Source organism: Amblyomma americanum, chromosome 2 (assembly GCF_052857255.1).
Source record: "Amblyomma americanum isolate KBUSLIRL-KWMA chromosome 2, ASM5285725v1, whole genome shotgun sequence".
In the NCBI taxonomy this organism is placed as follows: Eukaryota; Metazoa; Arthropoda; class Arachnida; order Ixodida; family Ixodidae; genus Amblyomma; species Amblyomma americanum.
In genome coordinates this window covers 33,091,308-33,110,024 of record NC_135498.1, presented here as the reverse complement: position 1 = coordinate 33,110,024, position 18,717 = coordinate 33,091,308, and the positions used below count along the sequence as shown (strand labels likewise).

Genomic DNA, 18,717 nt, shown 5'->3' with positions numbered 1-18,717 from the left:
GCGCACCACCGCCGCTGACCGCTCCGAGAACCCCCCTCAAGCGCCGGCGGGGCGGCAGCAGTGACTCAGTCACCTGACCGTGACTCAGCACTTATTTGGGCGCCCACGCAGGACCCCCCGCTGCGCTGGGTCCTCCACAGACGGCGGTGCGCGAGAGAGTGAAGGGCGAGCGAGGGGACCCGGGCACTCCGTGCAAAACAGCACGTGCGGCGGCTGAGTTAATTCGCAGGGAAGTGACGAACGCCGATTGGAACGCAGTCTCCCTCTCATTCCCAACCTCCCGCTCCATCCATTCTTTCCCGCGCGCGAGCAAGCACCCGACCCAATACTGGGCCCCCGAAACGTCGATATCGGTTTTATTCGATACACCTCCGTCCGCCCCGATGCCGCGGCGTGTTCGGCGCGCTCGGAGCAAACTCCGCTTGACAGGTGCACCGACTTGGACATAAGCCCGACACCGACGCGTAGAATGGGCGTGCAAGAGCTCCCGTGGTGCAAGCGAGCAGATACGCGGGGAGGTTTACAACAGAGAAGAGCCGATATATGGCCTGCGGCATTACACAGTTTGGGGGCGCCTGGACAACGTAGCCGGCAGGCTGACACCTAATTCCAAGCGGCCACGCTTCCCCAATCCCGAACAAAAAGAGGGCCCTCCACCCCCTCCCAATAAAAAGGGGGAAAAAAGGTAAAAACAAGCGCAGGATTGCCAGCAGTACCGCGACGTGACGAAACAAAGCACATGCGCTCCATGGGGCTACCTAAAACAACCCTCGCAAAAATGGTCTATAGAGAGCCTATAGACTTCTTATAGACTCTATTGCCTTCCTGTAGATATTTTTTTGTCTATTCATAGTCTATATATAGACAAAAGTCTACTAAAAGTGTATGGCCATAAATCTGTAGATTGTCTACAGACTGTTCTCTGGGGTTTGTCTATACAGTCTATAAAATTTATAGACAGAAGTCTATGAACAGTCTATAGGCTGTCCAAATAAATTTTTGTTAGGGAAGCAACTACTTTGCGCGTAAACGTGCAGACATCAGAAGTAAATCCAGTGTACAGGCCAGACCACGCCTTGGCCGAGCTCCTGAGGAATCCTGACAGCTCCGGAGCAGACACCGCGGACAGACCGACCGCGACCCACGAAGGCACCAACCAAGGCTCGCAAACTTTGATTCGCACGGCTTCATGCGGCGTGCAGCAACTTACGCGTATACGGGGAAGATAAACACGCGGCAACGTTTCGATTCCTACACGCATCCGATTGCTGGCTGTCAGTAGTCGTCACTTCTTAGTTCTAGACACCGCTTTTAACCGCCCTCTCGCTGTGTTCGACACAAGACGCCGCCAAACTGAAGCAATAAGCGCCAAGCAAACGAGTGATTAAGTAAGCAAGAAAAAAAAAAGGGGGAACCCAAAGCTCTCCGCATTACACGCCGAGGGTCTGAGAGAAATCAATGTTCCCCTTGGGTAACGTTAGCCCGCCGGACCCCGGCAGACTACACTTTAGCATCGGCTGACGCGTCATCGCTCATTGCGTACGGCCGGCAATGCGGCTGCACTGTTTTACACCCGCAGAACCGCGTGGCGGCGGGTCAACGCTCCATGGCCGGCGCGCACGAAGTCATCGAGCCGCCCGCGGCGAACACGAGGCGCAGCCGAGCAGCTAGCGAAGAAATTGAGAAAACAAAAACAGAGACACCCTCCCTCGGCGAGCTTAACTACATTTTCGGCCGACGCAACGACGGCGGCGCCAGTGTCGCACAGTGTACATCGGCCGCCGGCACAGGAAGTCCCGCTCCGTCGCCAGTCCGGCTCAATCCGAGTCGATCCATTAACGACTTTCCTTGCTGTTCTCGAGTCGTGTAAGTTGATATAAGCCGCGCACCTCTTCCTCCCAACACGACCTAATCGATTCCAAAACCCGGAGGAGGGGGGACGAAGGGCCGACTACTAATGCACGTTAAAGCCGCGCGGACCGTTTCGTATAAATCACCGCGAAGGAAGCCGACCAATTAACTTATTCCCGCCGCGTCCCCGTAGATTCTTTTTTTCTCCGATTTGAAGCACGCGCACTCGAGATGCAAGGATTGGGATCGCAGACATTGAGCCGGGGAAGAAGCGAGACGGGACGAGAGAAGAGGCATCGAGTTGAAAAAAAAAAAAAACGCAATGCCCGCGACTACAACGACTACAACACGCACAAACACGAGTGAAAAGGCGATGGCGAAAACGCAAACGAAAGAGACTGGCGACGAAGGAGAGAGAGAGAGAGAGCGAACCGCCGCGGGGCACGAAGCTCCCGGCCGGCGATGGCCGCAGGCTCTTCGTGAGCGCCGACCAGAGTCGCCAAACGGGAACCCAACAGAGCAAGAGAGCGGGCACACACACACACAGACGCGCCGCAGGCGAGTGACCCGCGCACAGCACACGCCCGCCATTCCGTGAAGAACTCATCAGGGCCGAGAATCGGCAGCAGCAGCAGCAGGGGCGGCGGCATCCGCAGGCACGCACGCACACAGGGGTGGATAGAAGAAAGCTACGCGAGCACGCATTTGGACTAATGCGCAATTTGGCCGATTGATTTGAGCGCGAGAGAAGTCATGCTCAGCCGGCCAGGCAGAGAGATAGACGGGGCTCCGGGAGGTGGATGTAGAGGAAGGGGGGAGGGGGGTAGACGGGATCGGATGGAAATGACAGGAGGAAAAGCAAACGCTTATAAATCATTATACGTTCCCCCCGCCTGTACGCTCGGACTCGAAGAAGCGGTCCTCCGATAATTGAATACCGCGAAGAGCCAGCGGTAGCGGGAGCGCCCGCAGAGCCAGCGGAAGCAACAGCCGGTGCTACCTATACGAGTCCCCACAAGAAACGAAATGAACAGACACGCGTGCATGCCGTGTGAAAAGCAGAGGCAATGCGCTACGGCCGCATACGCGAAGCGTCGGCGAATGCTGCTCAGCTATACGCGGTGCCCGTGTACGCAGACGAGGGAGCGGCAGAGTTTAACGTCCTAGCAGCGACCAAGAACGCGCACCTACCCCGCATTGACGCCGCTCGTTCAGAGCACACGGACCACACCTGCTGTTGCACGGGCAGTTCCAAACTCGGCTTTCCGTGGTACGGCCAATTCAGCTTTCCGACTGCCGCTGAACCGAACTGCAGCAGTCGGGTGCAGTCACGCGCCACGTTCGCTGACACTCGGCTCGATCTTATGGTCACGTGAGCATGCCATGTGTGCCCAATTCGCGAAAAAAAGATAACGTTACAGTCGGACACGAGCCAGGAAAAAAAGCGTTTTTTCTCCATCAAAGGACTCCGTTCCAGCCAATGGCGTCGGCCCATTCTCATGAACCTGCTAGCGTGACATATGCGGGGAGTGGCGCGACAAAGCAGGGAGGCGACTATGTCCCCGACAGTGCAGAGAGGGGACTATCCCCATTCATCTGCCACTCCCTGCACTGTCGCGCTAGCAGGACCATGAGAATCGACCGACGCCACTGGCTGGATGGGGGTCCCTTGACGGGAAAAAGCCGCTGTTTTGTCTTCTTGTATCCCACTATAGTGTACCGCGGCATTTCAAATTTTAAACATTCATTCCTTATTTCAATTTCCGCGCAAGTGCTTTGCGTACGCCGCAGCGTGGTCTCCCTCCCCCGTGAGCTCTGCAAAGCGGATGCAAACGTGGTGCTGCCAAAAGTCTCGCACGAAGGCCCTACAATGCATTTTTGCAATAAAAGAAAAACAAAAAAGGCAAGAAAGAAAAGACCCACGCACGGCTTCCGTCCTTGGCTGGCTGCGTTTCGAGGAACGCGCCAGCGATGTGCGCCTCGAAATGGGCTTCACAGCGAGGCTAACTAACAACCAAGTGGCGGCAGTTTTCACCGCCACTGTAACAGCCACACGCGACTGATGAGTGAGCGCTCCAGCGCTGAACACAGCTTGCCGCTTTCACCGGCGTCCGTCACGCGCCCGTGGTCTCGCTAACCACGCTCCCCCCTCTCCCTTCACACGCCAGCTGCCTGCAGAGATGCGGGGAGGCGATTAACCGCCTCACGCTCGGGAGCGAAGAAAACAACAGCAACACACCGAGATGCCCGCACGTACGCGCAAGCGAAAGAACAATGACAACGTTGAAAAGCTATAGCCTGGAAGAACCAATCTCGAACGCAATGACTGCCACGACCGAAAGGAGGCTGATTCCCCAAGTCTGTACACGTGATGACCATTTCTTAGACGCTCCTCGATTAAAGTTCGAGTTCTATTTTCTCCGGCATTACACGCCCGGGAATCAGTTTAACGTGTGGCGATCGAACGCGAGTTTGCGGCTGTATACTTACGACTCCTCTGGGCACACGGTTTCAACTGTACGAAGTACACTAAACGGCATATCTGTCGGACCTTCCAGTCGTGGTCATCAGTTCAATTACGCCCAGTGCCTCTCCCACTGACCTTCAGTTAACCCTGTCCCAATAAAGGCATTTGACCTAAAGGCCTTCACCATGGCCATTGTCGTTTATGGCCCTCATCATTATTTAGTAACGCCCTTTACCATTCCAAAGCTATCACTAACAGCAACTGTCTCTTTTAGCCTCTCTGCTTCATTGTCCACGATCATCCACTGTTATCTACCTAAAGGTCTACTGCTGACGTCACGCGAGACCATGGTGACGTCACGAGGTTTTCGGAGCGCTGCTGCCGGACAACAACGCCGAGTTTCGTTGCCATGAGCTATATATTAATGCATTAAAAGCTCCGCAGCAAGGCACGCCTGATCGCCATCTCATCACGCTGTGAGGCCTGAGACCAAGACGTAACTCTGAGGTCAGGACCGCGAAACCAAGTCCGTTGGCCCCGAGCGAGACGACGGGTCGCCGAATGTTCCAAGCCAGTCGGCGTTCCTTTTGCCGGCGACGCGACGGCGCCCAGAGACCACTGGCACCGCCCGCACGCCGGGCGCATAATCCCAAAGCACACACGCTTACTGCTCGCCCGAAGCGATATGATTAATGGACGCAATGCCACCGGACGGGAGGCGCAGCTGCAGCGCCGCCTCCATTACTCGCCGCCGATGGTCGAGACGAGACGGGCGCTGACTTCAGGCGGTAAAGTTAGCTTAGGATGTATCTCCGCGTGTTTCTTTTCACATTCTCGCCCGCGGTGGCATAACGACCCGAAAGTGTCAACTTCCAAGGACGCAACCCCCTGCCTCCACGGCGGCCTTGCGCCTACGGGAGTGGGTATACAAATCGATGCGAGCCCATACGTGGTGCGTCTCGGTACACCGCGCCGAGGCATTTTTCACCGGGGCTGTGGGGTTGCGCGCCCAAACAGTCCACTCGCCCAGACACCGCTTAGGAAGGCATGAACAGAAAGAAAGAGAGAGAGAGAGAGGTTGGCGAGTACGAAATAGCCGCCGCCGTGAGAAACGCACGCTTGCAAGGCTGCAGAGCCAGCGAGGGCGGCAACCCGAACAGCCGCCCCCCATTGCGGCATGATACTGCGGGAGCGGGTGGAGGGAGTCGGAAAGCGATTTTGATTTACGGCTGTTGACACAGGTTGTGACGCAGGTGCGAGACGTGACCGCGGTCATGCCCGCGCGTGCACGCAAGGAATGCGACACCACTCGCCGCATTTTCATTTTCTCCCGAGGCCCCAGCGTCGGCCCCTACGGCTGTGCGATGCCAGGCCTTTCTCCGAACGATGGTGCGGCTAAACAACGACGCGCCAACGAAATTGATTAGGCCGTTCTTGTGTACAAAGCGGACAGAAACACGGTGTTTACGTCGAAGACGCGTGGCCAGTTTAGCGACAAACGTTTGAGCAGCCATCCGCGTTATATGGTCAGATATTATACCGACAGCTCAAACGTCACGGGCCTGCCGGAACAACACTAGCACGGCGCGTCACGTGTCACAAGGGCGGGAGAGTGGTTGCCCAGCAGTGAGCTGCACCACAGGAAGCTGCAGCGTCAAGACGCGTACATATACGTCACCCAGCTAATGCACACCACAATGGTGAATACATTCTGTGAAATGGAGTCGTTAGTGGCACCACGTCCCTCTTTGATGCTCGACTTGCTCACAGCGTAGTTCCATTTCTTCGCGGACAAGAAAGCGTCAGCTAACCTCATAAACGCTGCTCAATGCGGGCCAGTTTATGAGACCACCTATATGGCTGCTGACGTGCCTCGAATAGATGAACCCTGTCGCACCAGTCAGGCACGGCAAACAAACCATCCACGGTCAATGGGTCAGGAAGAGTAAAGAAACAACGGGCCAATCTGAGGTCAGTCAGCCAGCCCTGAAAAAAAAGCGCGTACCGACGTCACGGTTCCAACATTTATACCGTCAACATTAGAAGCTCTCCCGGCAATATTATACTCACCGCTCGAGGCGCCCTCACCCACCGAAGACAACTACATAGGTGGCGCCGTTCCATCAACGGCTGCCGACACACGCGAAGAGGCAACCCTAAGGGCGAACAACGTAATCGATCATGTCGGTAAAAATTGCCGCAATTTACGCCCTGTACAGAACTCGGGCGCACCATCAGTGGTCCTTAAAACGTACCGAAGAGAAGCGGGGGGGGGGGGGGGATAATCAGTCCGACGACCTTCAAGAATGACCTTTCCACACCACTACGTGCTGCTGCTGCACAGATGAAAGAAGCCGTTTAGAGAGCTACGCACAATCTATCTCTTCGTGAAATGAAAACAGTCTTCCCTCGCGAAAACGACGCAGCTAGTCGGTCTGGGAGGGCAGGGCGCCCGAGCAAAAGCCGTAAACACACACACTCTGTTGCAAGCACGTATAGACCCGAATTACGAAAGAGAAACAGAGCGAGGTTAACGAAAGCGAAAGCGTTTCGTGCGCGTAGCGGCCCCGATGATGGCGGCGTTTTTTTTTTTTTTTTTTCCTCTACACTTCCTCCTCCGCTGCCGCTAACTACTACATGGGGGCGCAATTATCTAGCCGAATGGCGCTCTCGCATGATGAAGGTTTCGGAACAAGATGCGCTCGATTTCGACAGTTTACGGGGCGGTCATAGTTAAGACAACACAAGCGGCCGTCGGGAAGACCGCGCTGTACATACAGCAGCGAGTTGAGGGGAGGGGGGAGATGCAAAACAGACGAGGCGCGCCACAGCGGGCCTGCGCTCTCGGAGTGAAAAATGATCGGTCGCCGAGGCATCGCGCTCACGCAGATAATGCAGACCCCCCCAAAGGAATACGGAGCAGCCCCGCTTTAGTTTCCCCAGAGATATACACATTTCTCCCCTCTAGACGACAGATATACCCATCACGAAACAGCAACGCGCGATGGGCCGAGCGCCCAAATTTCGACGAGTGGCGTGGGTCCGACGTAACCAGCTGCCAAGAGCGAGCGGGCAATTTCGGGTGCGCATCGCCTAAACGACGCAACACCGAAAACGAAACAAAACAAAAATAACAAAAGAAATGAGGGCATGTTTTATTTTACACTCGCACCAGGCGGCGCTGGCAACGCCGCGCGCCCACGTAGCTCGGTCGGGGCCGATATGGGAGCAACACTCCATCCGGAAGATGACTTCGCTTCGGCCCCAGGCACATATATAACGCCCTCTGGGAGACCCAATAAGCGACCGCTCGAAGCACCCTTACGACTGCAGAGAAGACAGCCCCAGGAACCAACACCACCACCGCGGCAATAATAAATGCGCCGCCCAGCATTTGCGAAAAAAAAAGAAAACCGATATGAAGGAAGAACACAACGGATGACGTCTAGAGAACGGGGCACAGTGCAGGGGGGCGCCCCACACGGCCGCGCCTTTAAACGCCCTTGTCTCGACCGGTCCCTTCTCCTTGGCGCCCCCGCGGACGTGCAAAATGCCGGTCGCAGCCATTATATAAGTCTCGCGCAGACAGAGACGTCGCGGGCTGCCAGAACCATTCGTCATTGTTGTAGCTGAGGTGAGGAGGAGGAGGCGAGAGAGAGAGGTGCGATCGCTACCGTAATCGCCGACGCCCTCCGCAGCACGGATGGCGGAAACAAGAGCGCGCTGCCCATCCCGCGTCCGTCAGCCCCGTCTCGTCTCGGAGAAGCGCGGGTCGGCAGACGCCGGAAACGGCCTCGCGTCAGGATCACCAGGTTGAGCGGTGGTGACCCCCCCTCTCTTTCCATCGCGTCCACAGTGGGCAGGTCAGGAGCAAGCGAGGAACAACCAGCACGGACAGAGATGATAAGTGGCAGACGGTCAGGGCATCCGCCGCCGCCGCCCGTGTGATCGATATATCCCCCGAGTGGGGCCTTGACACGGAGCCCCAGAGCAACCCGGCCGCCGTCCGATCGTACCGAAGCGTGCTGACGCCCACGGCACCCCTCCCCGGCATATTCATACAGTCAGCAGGGGAGGGGGTCACGGCGAGAGCACTGGGAATGCACGCGCGATGCGTGCCGCCAGACCGCGCATTACCGCACACAGCAGTTCCCGCCGCTGGCAAAAGAGGAGTGCCCATGGCGTCTGCGAGACGAAGTGGGATGAACAAGAGAGAAAAACGCGCCGAGATCAAGGTGTACAATACGAACAACGTCGACGCGCAGGGGGGGGGGGGGGGGGGGGGCGCACACATACGATGGCGAGCATGCATGGGAGCGGTTTGTTCGAACCGGCCGTGGACAACAACAGAGAGATCCACACGCACGCACAAACGTAGATAGAGCCGTCGGTCGGGCCGCGCTCGCATATTCCCAACGCTGCTGCTTCCCCCTTCCCAGCGATACTCCTCTGGCGGATGACCCTACGGGGAACGACGCACCGCAGCGCACGAGTTCAATCGAACGATAATCATACACGAAATCCCTCCTCCTCGTTGCTCGCGCGGTATCGTAAAGCGCGGAGTTTATAGGGCCGGCCGGCCCGAGTCCCCCCTTCTCGTTGCTCACGCGCAAAATATCTTTCGGAAGCATTTGTCTCCAACAACCGAATCAGGGAAGACGAGATATATACGACGAAGACGGGGGGGGGGGGGGGGGGGGGGCAGCAGCGGGGCACAACGAGCCCAGCGATGAGAACACCGCGGACCGGACTTGCGCGGTCGCTAACTGTCGCGGCGGGCAATAAAACGAGATACGCGAACACACACACGCGCGCGCATTCGATGTAAGCATACGCGTGCGTACACACACTTACGGTCGCTCGGACACACATACCGCGCGATCGCCGCACGGAAGCAACCGGAGTGGAGAGCGTGCGCCGGTGACCTTGCCGTGCCGTTCCCAAGCGCCCCCTCCCAACTGCGGCTTCTTCCGCGTGCGGAAATCGGAAGACGACGAAACGGCGGGGCGCATACGTAAACGAAGGGACGGGCCACCGATCGAAGGGCAAGGACGGACGTACGACTGCCGTTACGCCACACGTGTGCGTACACGAAGCAGCATACGCGGACGGAAGGTTCCAAGCGGAGCTTGGCACGCGCTCCAGTTTGCGCTACGGCTTCGATCGGTGTCGTTTGGGAAAGGCCTGACCCCTTTCGCAATGCCCTCGAAGGAGAACTCTCGCCTCAAAGAGCAGGGGAGGGGGGGGGCGGCTACAGGTCCGGTCGGCGCCCGCCTACTAATGATATCGCATAACGTATTGTCGGAAGACAACTGCCGAGCACTTCGCTTAGCCAGATGGAGGGGCCTAGGCAACAGATGAGGGGGATACAAGCAAGCAGACACGAACAACGAGTTCGATGAATGCGTCAGTTCGGACGGACCCTGCCGTGGTGCACACGTCAGACCGGCATCTTTTCCGGCGATGATTCGATTATTGGTTCCATTCTATTATCTCGGTCCGGCAGGGCCGACTAGTCAATCCTGGTAGTAACACCCTGCCAAAGAGGCGTCTAACAAATGATAAAAAAACAAGCCTATCACGTATCCCAGCCCCCGACATTCTGACAGCCGTACAACGCAGATATCGCGCTCGCATCTGCGGCGCACGCTCATAAAACAAACCCGATCCATGACCATCTTAAGTTGCGTGGCCAATCCTTTGTCTTCACAGGGTCTTCCATTGTGCTTCTGTTGGGCTTCTCAATTACCTGCACGGGCCCTCGAGGCGTCCCTAACAACGGGCTAAGAATTGCCGCACTCTACACACGACTCTGGAGGTAATGATCTAACACCTGAAGTTGCAGCACACGCGCGATAATTCAAACTCGGATAACTCGCATTTTCTGTTAATTCAAACAAATTTCGACATCTTTGCAGGCCGGCTTTATTTTCATTGCACTCTAAAGCTACTTAATTCGTACCGCGATTACGCATAATTCAAATTTATTTCGTCTTGGCTCCAATTCTCCCGGCGCGCAAAAGAGCGGCGGCCGACGTCGATGCATCAGGTTAGCGGCGCCGCGGCAACTGAAAATTCGACACTCGTATACCTCGAGACGCCATGAGATCGTTCAAACGTCCCTCCTCACGCCTGAACTGCGCGGTGGCACATTGTTGCCTGCGCCAGCCCTCACGTGCGCGCATCGCCAGGCTCGACGACAATCGGAGGGCCCTCGCCCACATGTAGTTTCGTTTTCTGAGCTTCGCTACCAGCCCAGTGATCTATTTATCGAATTTTACAGCGATAGCTGTCAAGCGCCAACTCCCAGGGCCCTTCCTGGGCCCGCTCTTTACGCCGGAACGGGCGCTGAAAAGGGGCATGCATCTCCATGTTCCTGGTGCTGGCTGGCTTCCCCTAGCCGACTGAGAGAGTTTCAAGCCGTGAAGAGAAGGGGTTTGGGGGGGGGGGGGGGGATGAAAGGACAACTTAAACCGCGAAGAAAAGTTCGGGGGGGGGGGGGGGGGGGGGGGGGGGGGGGGGGGGGGGGGGAACCTGAAAGAGCTTCAAGCCATAAAGCAATGAGCCAGGGAGAGCTGATCCTCCCATTGTTATAAACCACACCATTCTTCTGACGGGACCCTATATCTAGCACAGACATCGGTGCCTCACCAAGGCTCGCTGGCGTCTCCTGCAGTGCGCATGCGCAGACCGGTTTTGGCGTACCCCAAGAGCGCCAACGCTCCAAGGGCCGTTAATGAAAGCGGTGGGTGCGTTAATGACGTCCCCACCCCCCTTCCCCTTGGTGGGTGGATGTTCCCCCCCCCCCCCCACCAAGGAGGGGGGCGTCAATAACGCACTCACGTTATATCATGGTCAACCTCGGTCGCATAAGCCAACGGGTGGCGCTGTTTGGAACAGCCGCCTGCCAGTGCAGGGGTGCATCACTTGACCACTACACCAGTGCCATATGAGGTCACTATCTTTTCTACCTCAAACTATCCCCAAAACGAAACGAGTAAACAGCTTCCGGTGAATCTTACATACCGTATTTACTCGAATCTAGGCCGGGCACGATTCTAAGCCGAGACCCGAAAGTTGAAGGCCACAGAAAAAAAAAAACTTACCTCGATTGTAGGCCGGCCGAAAAAACAACACTGTTTATACCTCCTTATCACAATTACTTTTATGACGCGACACGACTGTTCTTACGTCGCCGCGCACGTGAAAGTGCGTGGCGCGAAACGACTGCACCATGTGTCTGCGCATAGGCGACTTGGTGTAGAGAGAGGAACTCGAGTGAGACACAGCGGGAAGCATCGTGCCTGCATGCTCTGCCGAAGCGCGATTGGTGGCCCCCAGAGGGACCGTTGAAAAAAAAAAGCTGCCAAAGGAGCTTTGAGAGAAGAGGAGGAGGAGAGGCGGCGTTGGGCGAGGAGACATATGCAACGCCAGCCCGGGATCAGCCCCCGCTCATTCGTCATCATCATCGCTGACTTCTTTATCGCTGGCCTCCTCGAACAGTGCACTATCTTCACTGCCATCAAGTGCATTAGAGATGCAGCCTTGCGGAATGAGCGTGCAACCAAGCTTTCTGGGATGTCATCCCAGGCTGCAGCTATCCAAGTGGCTACAACTCCCAGTGAGGCGCGCTTTATTCGGCCTGTTGGTGTAAGCTCGCGCCGCTCTTCACTAAGCCAGTCCACGTAGTACTTGCGCAGCCGATCCTTGAAAGGCTTATTGAGGCACACATCAAGAGGCTGCAGCTGGCCTGTCATGCCGCCGGGTATGATGGCGACGTCGGTACCGGCTTCGGAAAGCGCAGCTTTTACGCCGTCAGTGAGGTGTCCACGGTAAGAGTCCAGGACGAGGAGGGAACGTTTGGGCCAAGAGGGCCCCTGGACGCCGCTGCCAAACCATTCTGATCCACTGCTCAACCATATCGCTCGCCATCCATCCATTTTCGTTGGCGCGGACGATCACATTTCTTGGAAACACTTCCCGAGCTGGTAGAGTCTTCCTCTTAAAAATTATATACGCCGGCAGCTTGTGGCCATCCGCCGTGCAGGCCAGCATTACAGTCATGCGCTGCTTTTCGTATCCGGCCGAGCGCACTTTCACTTCCTTGGCACCTTTTTCGTTCACGGTGCACGCCACTGGCATGTCAAACCATACCGGCGTCTGGTCAGCGTTTCCCATTTGTCCTACGGCGTAGCCGTGCTCCATCCTCTTCCTTATTACGAATCGCTGAAATGAGATCAGCTTCTCTTCGAAGTCGCCCGGCAGCTTTTGACAAATGGACGTGCGACGTCGGAGGCTGAAGCCAAAGCGCTTCATGAACTTCTGCAACAGCCCCGGCTGGCTTTGAACAGTTTCCCGGGGGACGCCTCGCTCTCATCGCCAGCTCTCTTGCTTTGGCTTGCAGCACTTCCGTGGTCACTGGAAGTGCTGCTGACCTCTGCGTCTCCACAAACTCGGCCAGAGCTACCTCCACTTCTGGATGGCGGCCTTTCTTGGGGCCCGTGAAAGTTGTTCTCGTTGCCGCGCAAGCAAAAATTTCGTTACGCTGCCCCCTCCAACGGCGAACATTCTTCTCATCCACGCCGAAGTCCCGCCCGGCTTGAAGATTTGACGACTGCTCTGCAGCGACTATAACTTTCCGCTTGAAGGCGGCACTATAATGGCACCGCCTGTTTGGTGCCATGGTGTTGGTGATAAAAACTACGCACGAAAACTTCACTGCTGCGAATGTGCTCACGCCACCGCACGTGAACAGAACAAGGCCAAAATGGCAGCCAGTGCTCATGTGTGCTTTGATCAGTATCGGCTACGGATAGCAACGGCTACGGATAGCAACGGCTACAGTGCTGTCTTTCGTTGGCGTTTTGTGGGGGCGCCACCTGCGTGCTACATTTATTCGTATTTTACGAATACGAAACCTCGAAACGAAATCCTCGAATCTAAGCCGACATAAGAGTTCTACATCTCGTTTTTTTGAAAAAACTATCGGCCTAGATTCGAATAAGTCGTAACCGTCCAGTGAGTTTTTTCCCCTTTTTCAAGGATTCGGAAATGTAAGAGTTTCAGAGAATTTTGAGTAACAAGACTGCTTCCTTTTTGTCCCCAAATTGTCAGTCTTGAAATTATGGCATGGAACATGCGCTCTACCAGCCCGTAGCAACGCCAACTATACGGGCCACTAGTTGGCACGAGAGAACTCCCTCCCGTGCTAGTTGGCGCGTCGCTGGTATTCTTTAGTTAAAACACTCTTAGCCAAAATTAGTCCCGTGGCAGCAATAGCAGCCGTTAGTCCCAGTAAGCAGCGCAAAAGGAGCAACTGCGACCGCGTGCGTGAAGTGTGCAGACTTCACGGACCCAATGCTTAGTCCTTGGACTGAAAAAGACTAACTGAAGGACGAACGACAGAATTTTCTCCCTCTGCTTCGCCGCCGTTACTCACCAAACAAACATGGCAGCACCCTTCAAAGCAGGACCCCTCGCTTCAGGCTGGTTTTGTCGTTGTTACTGCCTTTTCAGTGCATTCACTGGACATAAATGGAGCATCGGTTTTTCGCTTCGTCTTATTTGACCTATAACAAAACGTATAAGTGATATTTTTCATTGAGAGTGACGATTCTGCCGCTGCTGGGGCTAAGAGGTGCGTCGGTTTGTTGACAAAAATGTCTGCCGTCCTAACAACCAGATGGTGCCACTAGTCTGTGCTTATCGTTGATTCTCTGTCTGCACATGCTGAGTGGTATTGTGAATATGGTGTAAAGTCCTGCAAAATAGCTGTGTTTAACGTATGGAAGCTTGCATACGCATATGGTACAGCGACAGCGTCGAGATGGTCACTGGGAAGTGTGAATGAGGCAGCATTTTGGTGGCAGCGGATTTCGCTTGCTCTCGCCGCCGAATGCCCAAGTGTAATGCACCATAAGGCCAGTGACAGCACCGCCGCTCGTCCGTGCCAAACAGGATGGAATTTTTCGCGTAAGAAAAGGCTTTGTAGAATCAAAGCGAAGAGAGGTGAATGACTGTGTTTTAGTGAATTAGCACATAAGCCCGCATCTACCGATTTTGCGGATCTTTGTCTGAAGACTGCTTGGCCTTGACACAACCTAGGTGGCCCCCCCTAGGTGGCAAGTGGTCCACCTAGGTCATATGACCTTGTGACATCATAATCTGCCCAGCGGACTGTGAGCAAACTGCCCACCGTGGCAGGTGGCAATTCAATTCATGACTGGTCGCGAGAGGTTGCTCGCTCAGGAAGAACAATCTGGGTCTCGCATGCACCGGTGTAGCACCTGCCATCGCAGGGCAGGGGCTCATTGCTTTACCACTGCACCAATGCACCAGGAGTGGTATGAGGACTCCTAGCAATCCATGAATGTAAAGTAGAGAATGGCCAACTCAGCATATATGGGCATTAACCCATTAACGCTATCTTGTCATACCCATCAGGCAGAGCTGTAGCGTCCCCTTCAGTTTCTACTGCGCGAGCACTAAGGCCTCCCTCACCGATTTCACAAATCTCTGCCTGAAAATTGAGCCTTGAACTGAAGCCAAAACTGTAAAAACTGACGTGCTAGTGCACCTAATCTGCATTTGGTCTAACTATGCTAAATCATCCGTTATTCCCCCCCCCCCCCCCCCCCCCCCCCCCCCCCCCCCCCAACCCCCTTCAAACCGATGACCCAAATGACTGCTGACACAACAGGTGACAACTGAAAATAATGCCACAATATCCAATTGAGGCAACATTTTTTTTATACAGCCATGGATTTATAAGAGGAAGGTAAAAGTGAATTATTTTCTAGGATTACAGGTACCCTCCCTAAAGCACTGCTAGGTTACAACATTGGGCAGCATTTCTTTTTACTTTTTGCCCACATCTTCAGCGCTGCTTTGCGAAAGTGACACTGGCAGCGACTCACTTGGACGCAGGCGTGCTGGCGCTCGTGCTGCTCCTTGGCCCGACGCAGCTGCTCCTTCTTGGTCCACAGCTTCTGGATCTCGTTCTCCTCCTCGCTGGACTTGAACGGGGTCTCCTGGTCGTCCAGGGAGTCGCCCAGCTCCAGCTCCTCGTCTGACTGCAACCGTGAAGTCAGGCATGCGCCGCTGCTCGAGCCTTTTGCCACTCCCCCATCATCACCACCACCACCCTACAACGACGATAAAGAGTGTTTTCACTGTCGTTTGCACTTGGCAAGGAAAAGGAAAAAGAAAACAAAAGCCTCCTAACAGATGTGTTTCGCTTTCTACAGTGCACTAATATGTTGCTTGTGTTATTTTGAGCTCTTTCAGATCCAAATTGAAGGGTGTCTGCCTTCATGTTTTGGGACAAAAAGAACATCCCGAGGCGACACTTGAAACAAATTCCACTGCCCGATACAGTGAAACTTTCCTTGAACAAACTTCAAGAGACCCCAGGGAAAAGTTTGTTAAAGTGAAAGTTCACTCAACTGAAATAAGTGTGCGGCAGCTTGTTGCCATGAGGCGAAAAAATCAGGTGGTCAAATCGTATATCAACCCATTTATTTGTCACTCTGCTCAAGTTCTCCTAATTAGCACCTTGCAAAGAACGCTGTAATCTTCTGCTGCACTTTTCCATTTAGGACTGCAGCAGTTGTGAACTGGGTCACTATGTCTAAGCGCTCGTGAACCTTCTCTGGCACAACGGCCTGCTGGGCAGCAAAGGCTTTAACTTTTTCCAGGGCGATTAGTGCTTCTTTGGCAGATTTTTTTGGCACTTCACCGTGACTGGTCGAATCTCTCTCATCTTCGCCTTCTTCAGGTACTGAACTCTCTACAATATCTTCCGTAGTGAGTGCAGCATTTGTCTTCCCCAGGGAGTCACAGGCGGCATTCTCCCCAAAAGACAAACGGCTATCTGCACCTAGTCTTTCTGACAATTCCTGCCAGCCACCTGGCTCACTGTTTTCTTCATCAGTGCCATGGTCCTCCGCTTCGAGATTGGTGTCCACAGCAATCCAGTTTGCTGCATGCAGATCTGCTTTTTGCCAGCAATTCACTATCGTTGCTGGTTTTACACTCCACCAAGCTCCTGTGAGCATGCCTGCTGCCTGCCGCACATTGATCGCTTCAGGCTTCTGCATTCTTAAATTTACCACAATGTGCTGCATAAGCCACTTCCTGTAGTTTCGTAACGCGCTAATGGAGCGCGGTCGGCGCGGTTCTCAGCGTAAAAAAGTGCAGCAAAAAGGGTGGGTTGTACTTCAAGTCCTCAGTATTACCTAGGAGACATGGGATGGCGCGTTGGAAACTGTCCATAGAACTGAAATGCATACTGCACTGAATTTCGGTAAACTGAAGGGCGTTTGCATTGGGTTCAATGGTGCAACGGTGGGGGGTTTAAAAGAGTTTGTACAACTGAATACTTCGTTTAAATGAAATTCGTTCAAGTGATATTTTACTGTACACATATTTGTCCTGCTGTAAACAGATTGAGAAAGGAGATTGATAATCCAGCAAAAGTCAATGAAATCCAAAAGAAGCTATTGAAACTGCAGAAAGCCGATTAGATGCTCAACGACAATAATACTGCCTTCAATATATCAAAGAATGAATACTTCCCCCATGCCATGATAGGAAATGACTTCCTACCACACCGCGACCTGATTCTTGACATTGCTGTGAAAGATTTCAATGCAGAAATCTGCAATCCAACAGCAGTAAATAAAGTACATAAATGCGAATGAAATTCCATATGCTTGCCATAAAACACACAACGTAGGGGGTTTACATGCTGCACTGCGTGTGTCAGGCTTTCCTGCCTGCACCACTCCTATGACCAAGAAACTCACAACTGTGTGGCTTGCATGTTATGCCGCAGCCAACAAGCAAGCCTCTCATAGAGTGCTGCAATGCACGACCCTCGACGCTACTCCGTATTGAATTTCAGTGCCGTATTAATAGGAGACGCACGTCGCCCCAGCTCCCGGTTTAGAACAGCTAAGCCTGGATATATCGACTTAATGTTTATGTCGAAAGGTCAGAACATCCCCTTGAAAATCTCATGCAAAAGTACAGCATTACTGGCTGATTATACTGAGCTCGCGTTCAGCAGAACACTCAATAAATCACACTGCCGCTTTTTCGAACGGTCCTCTTAGACCCTTTTCGCATGTGGAGACAGATCAACTGCATAGCCTTGGGCAGCTGCTGGCAGTGCTGGCGATGTGAACCGCGTGACGAGGTGAACGTGAGGAGTATTTGAAGGGGACCTCCGGTCATACTCATTTTTCATGCCACACCACTGTCAAGCAGTGAATCCAAGCTAACCAAGCCCTTCTATCCCCCTCCTCCTTGCGCAGTAGCGGAAGCGGACACCTTATCAGCAGGATTGCATTCTCAAAGCAGGTGCACTTCTTTGCTTGACCGTGTTTTGTGTGCTGCGTACTGGTACACGGGACTCTATTTATTATAATTAAGTTCCCCGAATGCTTAACAGAGTACGGTCTTCAAAATAATGCTTCAGGGAAGGGTTAAAACTTTACCATTCATGACCAGTACGCTGAAAATCTGGATAATTCGCTTATCTCAGAACTTCATTCATTGAAACATTTCACTGTTTTTGAAAGCTACCGAGGGATAATTGTACATGCAAGAAAGCCCGCCAACATGTGGAGCTGCAGTGCATCAGAAGGCATCAACTATTACAAATTTAAACAGCTTTTTCTTCAGCTAATAAACTGGCGCTTGTGCTTATAGCCTTCTTTAGTGAAAGTTGTACTCAGTGAGCAACAGCATCAAAGTAGGGTCAGATTAGTAAATAATGAAAACACAGTACCCTGTTTAATATAAGAGACCTCTCATGTAAGATATAGAAACTGCTTTCCGGTACATTTTCTTTATAAAGGGGATCAACCATAATGCCGCAGAATTGAGTGCCCCGCCTCAACACCACGACAGTGCTCCTTTCGAGGCCCACCAGATCCCGTTCTCATTATCTAACACGTAACCGATAACTCAGCAGTTATCGGTACTCAAGAGTTATCGATAACTGCAGAGTTATCGATAACCCAAAAGTTATCGGTTAGGACGGCCTACAATGCTGAAACGCATGTCGGAAAAGGTGCTCAAAAGAGCAACCGGATACATGTCACTGCACAGCTCAACAATGGGGCACTCACCGAATCGTAGGTGACCTCTTTCTCCGAGTCCGACTCGACGTCACAGACTGCGATCAGTGAGACGAAGCGCTTGCGCTCAACATTGAACTCCAGGTATGGTGGCGAGATGCCACACAGGTAGTCTCCAAAGAACTGGATGCGGCTTATGCGTAGATAGCTGCGGGCCCGTTCCTGCATGAGAACAACCCGCCCCGGTCAGACAGCTGTGTCTATTTGCTTACCCTCAAGGTCACCTATAAGAAAGTAAAACCGAAGTCGGATAAA

At 53.8% G+C, this 18,717-nt stretch overlaps 1 protein-coding gene across 4 annotated transcripts in view; it reads right to left on the bottom strand.

The window, feature by feature from the left end:
- The window catches only part of LOC144120943 (telomerase-binding protein EST1A-like), an 89,820-nt gene that overhangs the window by 37,941 nt on the left and 33,162 nt on the right, over positions 1-18,717 (bottom strand). For 2 of the 4 annotated variants that reach the window (XM_077653766.1, XM_077653767.1), the window contains exons 14-15: positions 18,454-18,624; positions 15,235-15,462 (exon numbers count right to left, since the gene is read on the bottom strand). In XM_077653766.1, the coding sequence (XP_077509892.1) occupies positions 15,235-15,462; positions 18,454-18,624 (399 nt within the window). The remainder of the gene's footprint in view (positions 1-15,234; positions 15,463-18,453; positions 18,625-18,717) is intronic. The other 2 variants (XM_077653768.1, XM_077653769.1) reach the window with 1 other exon arrangement.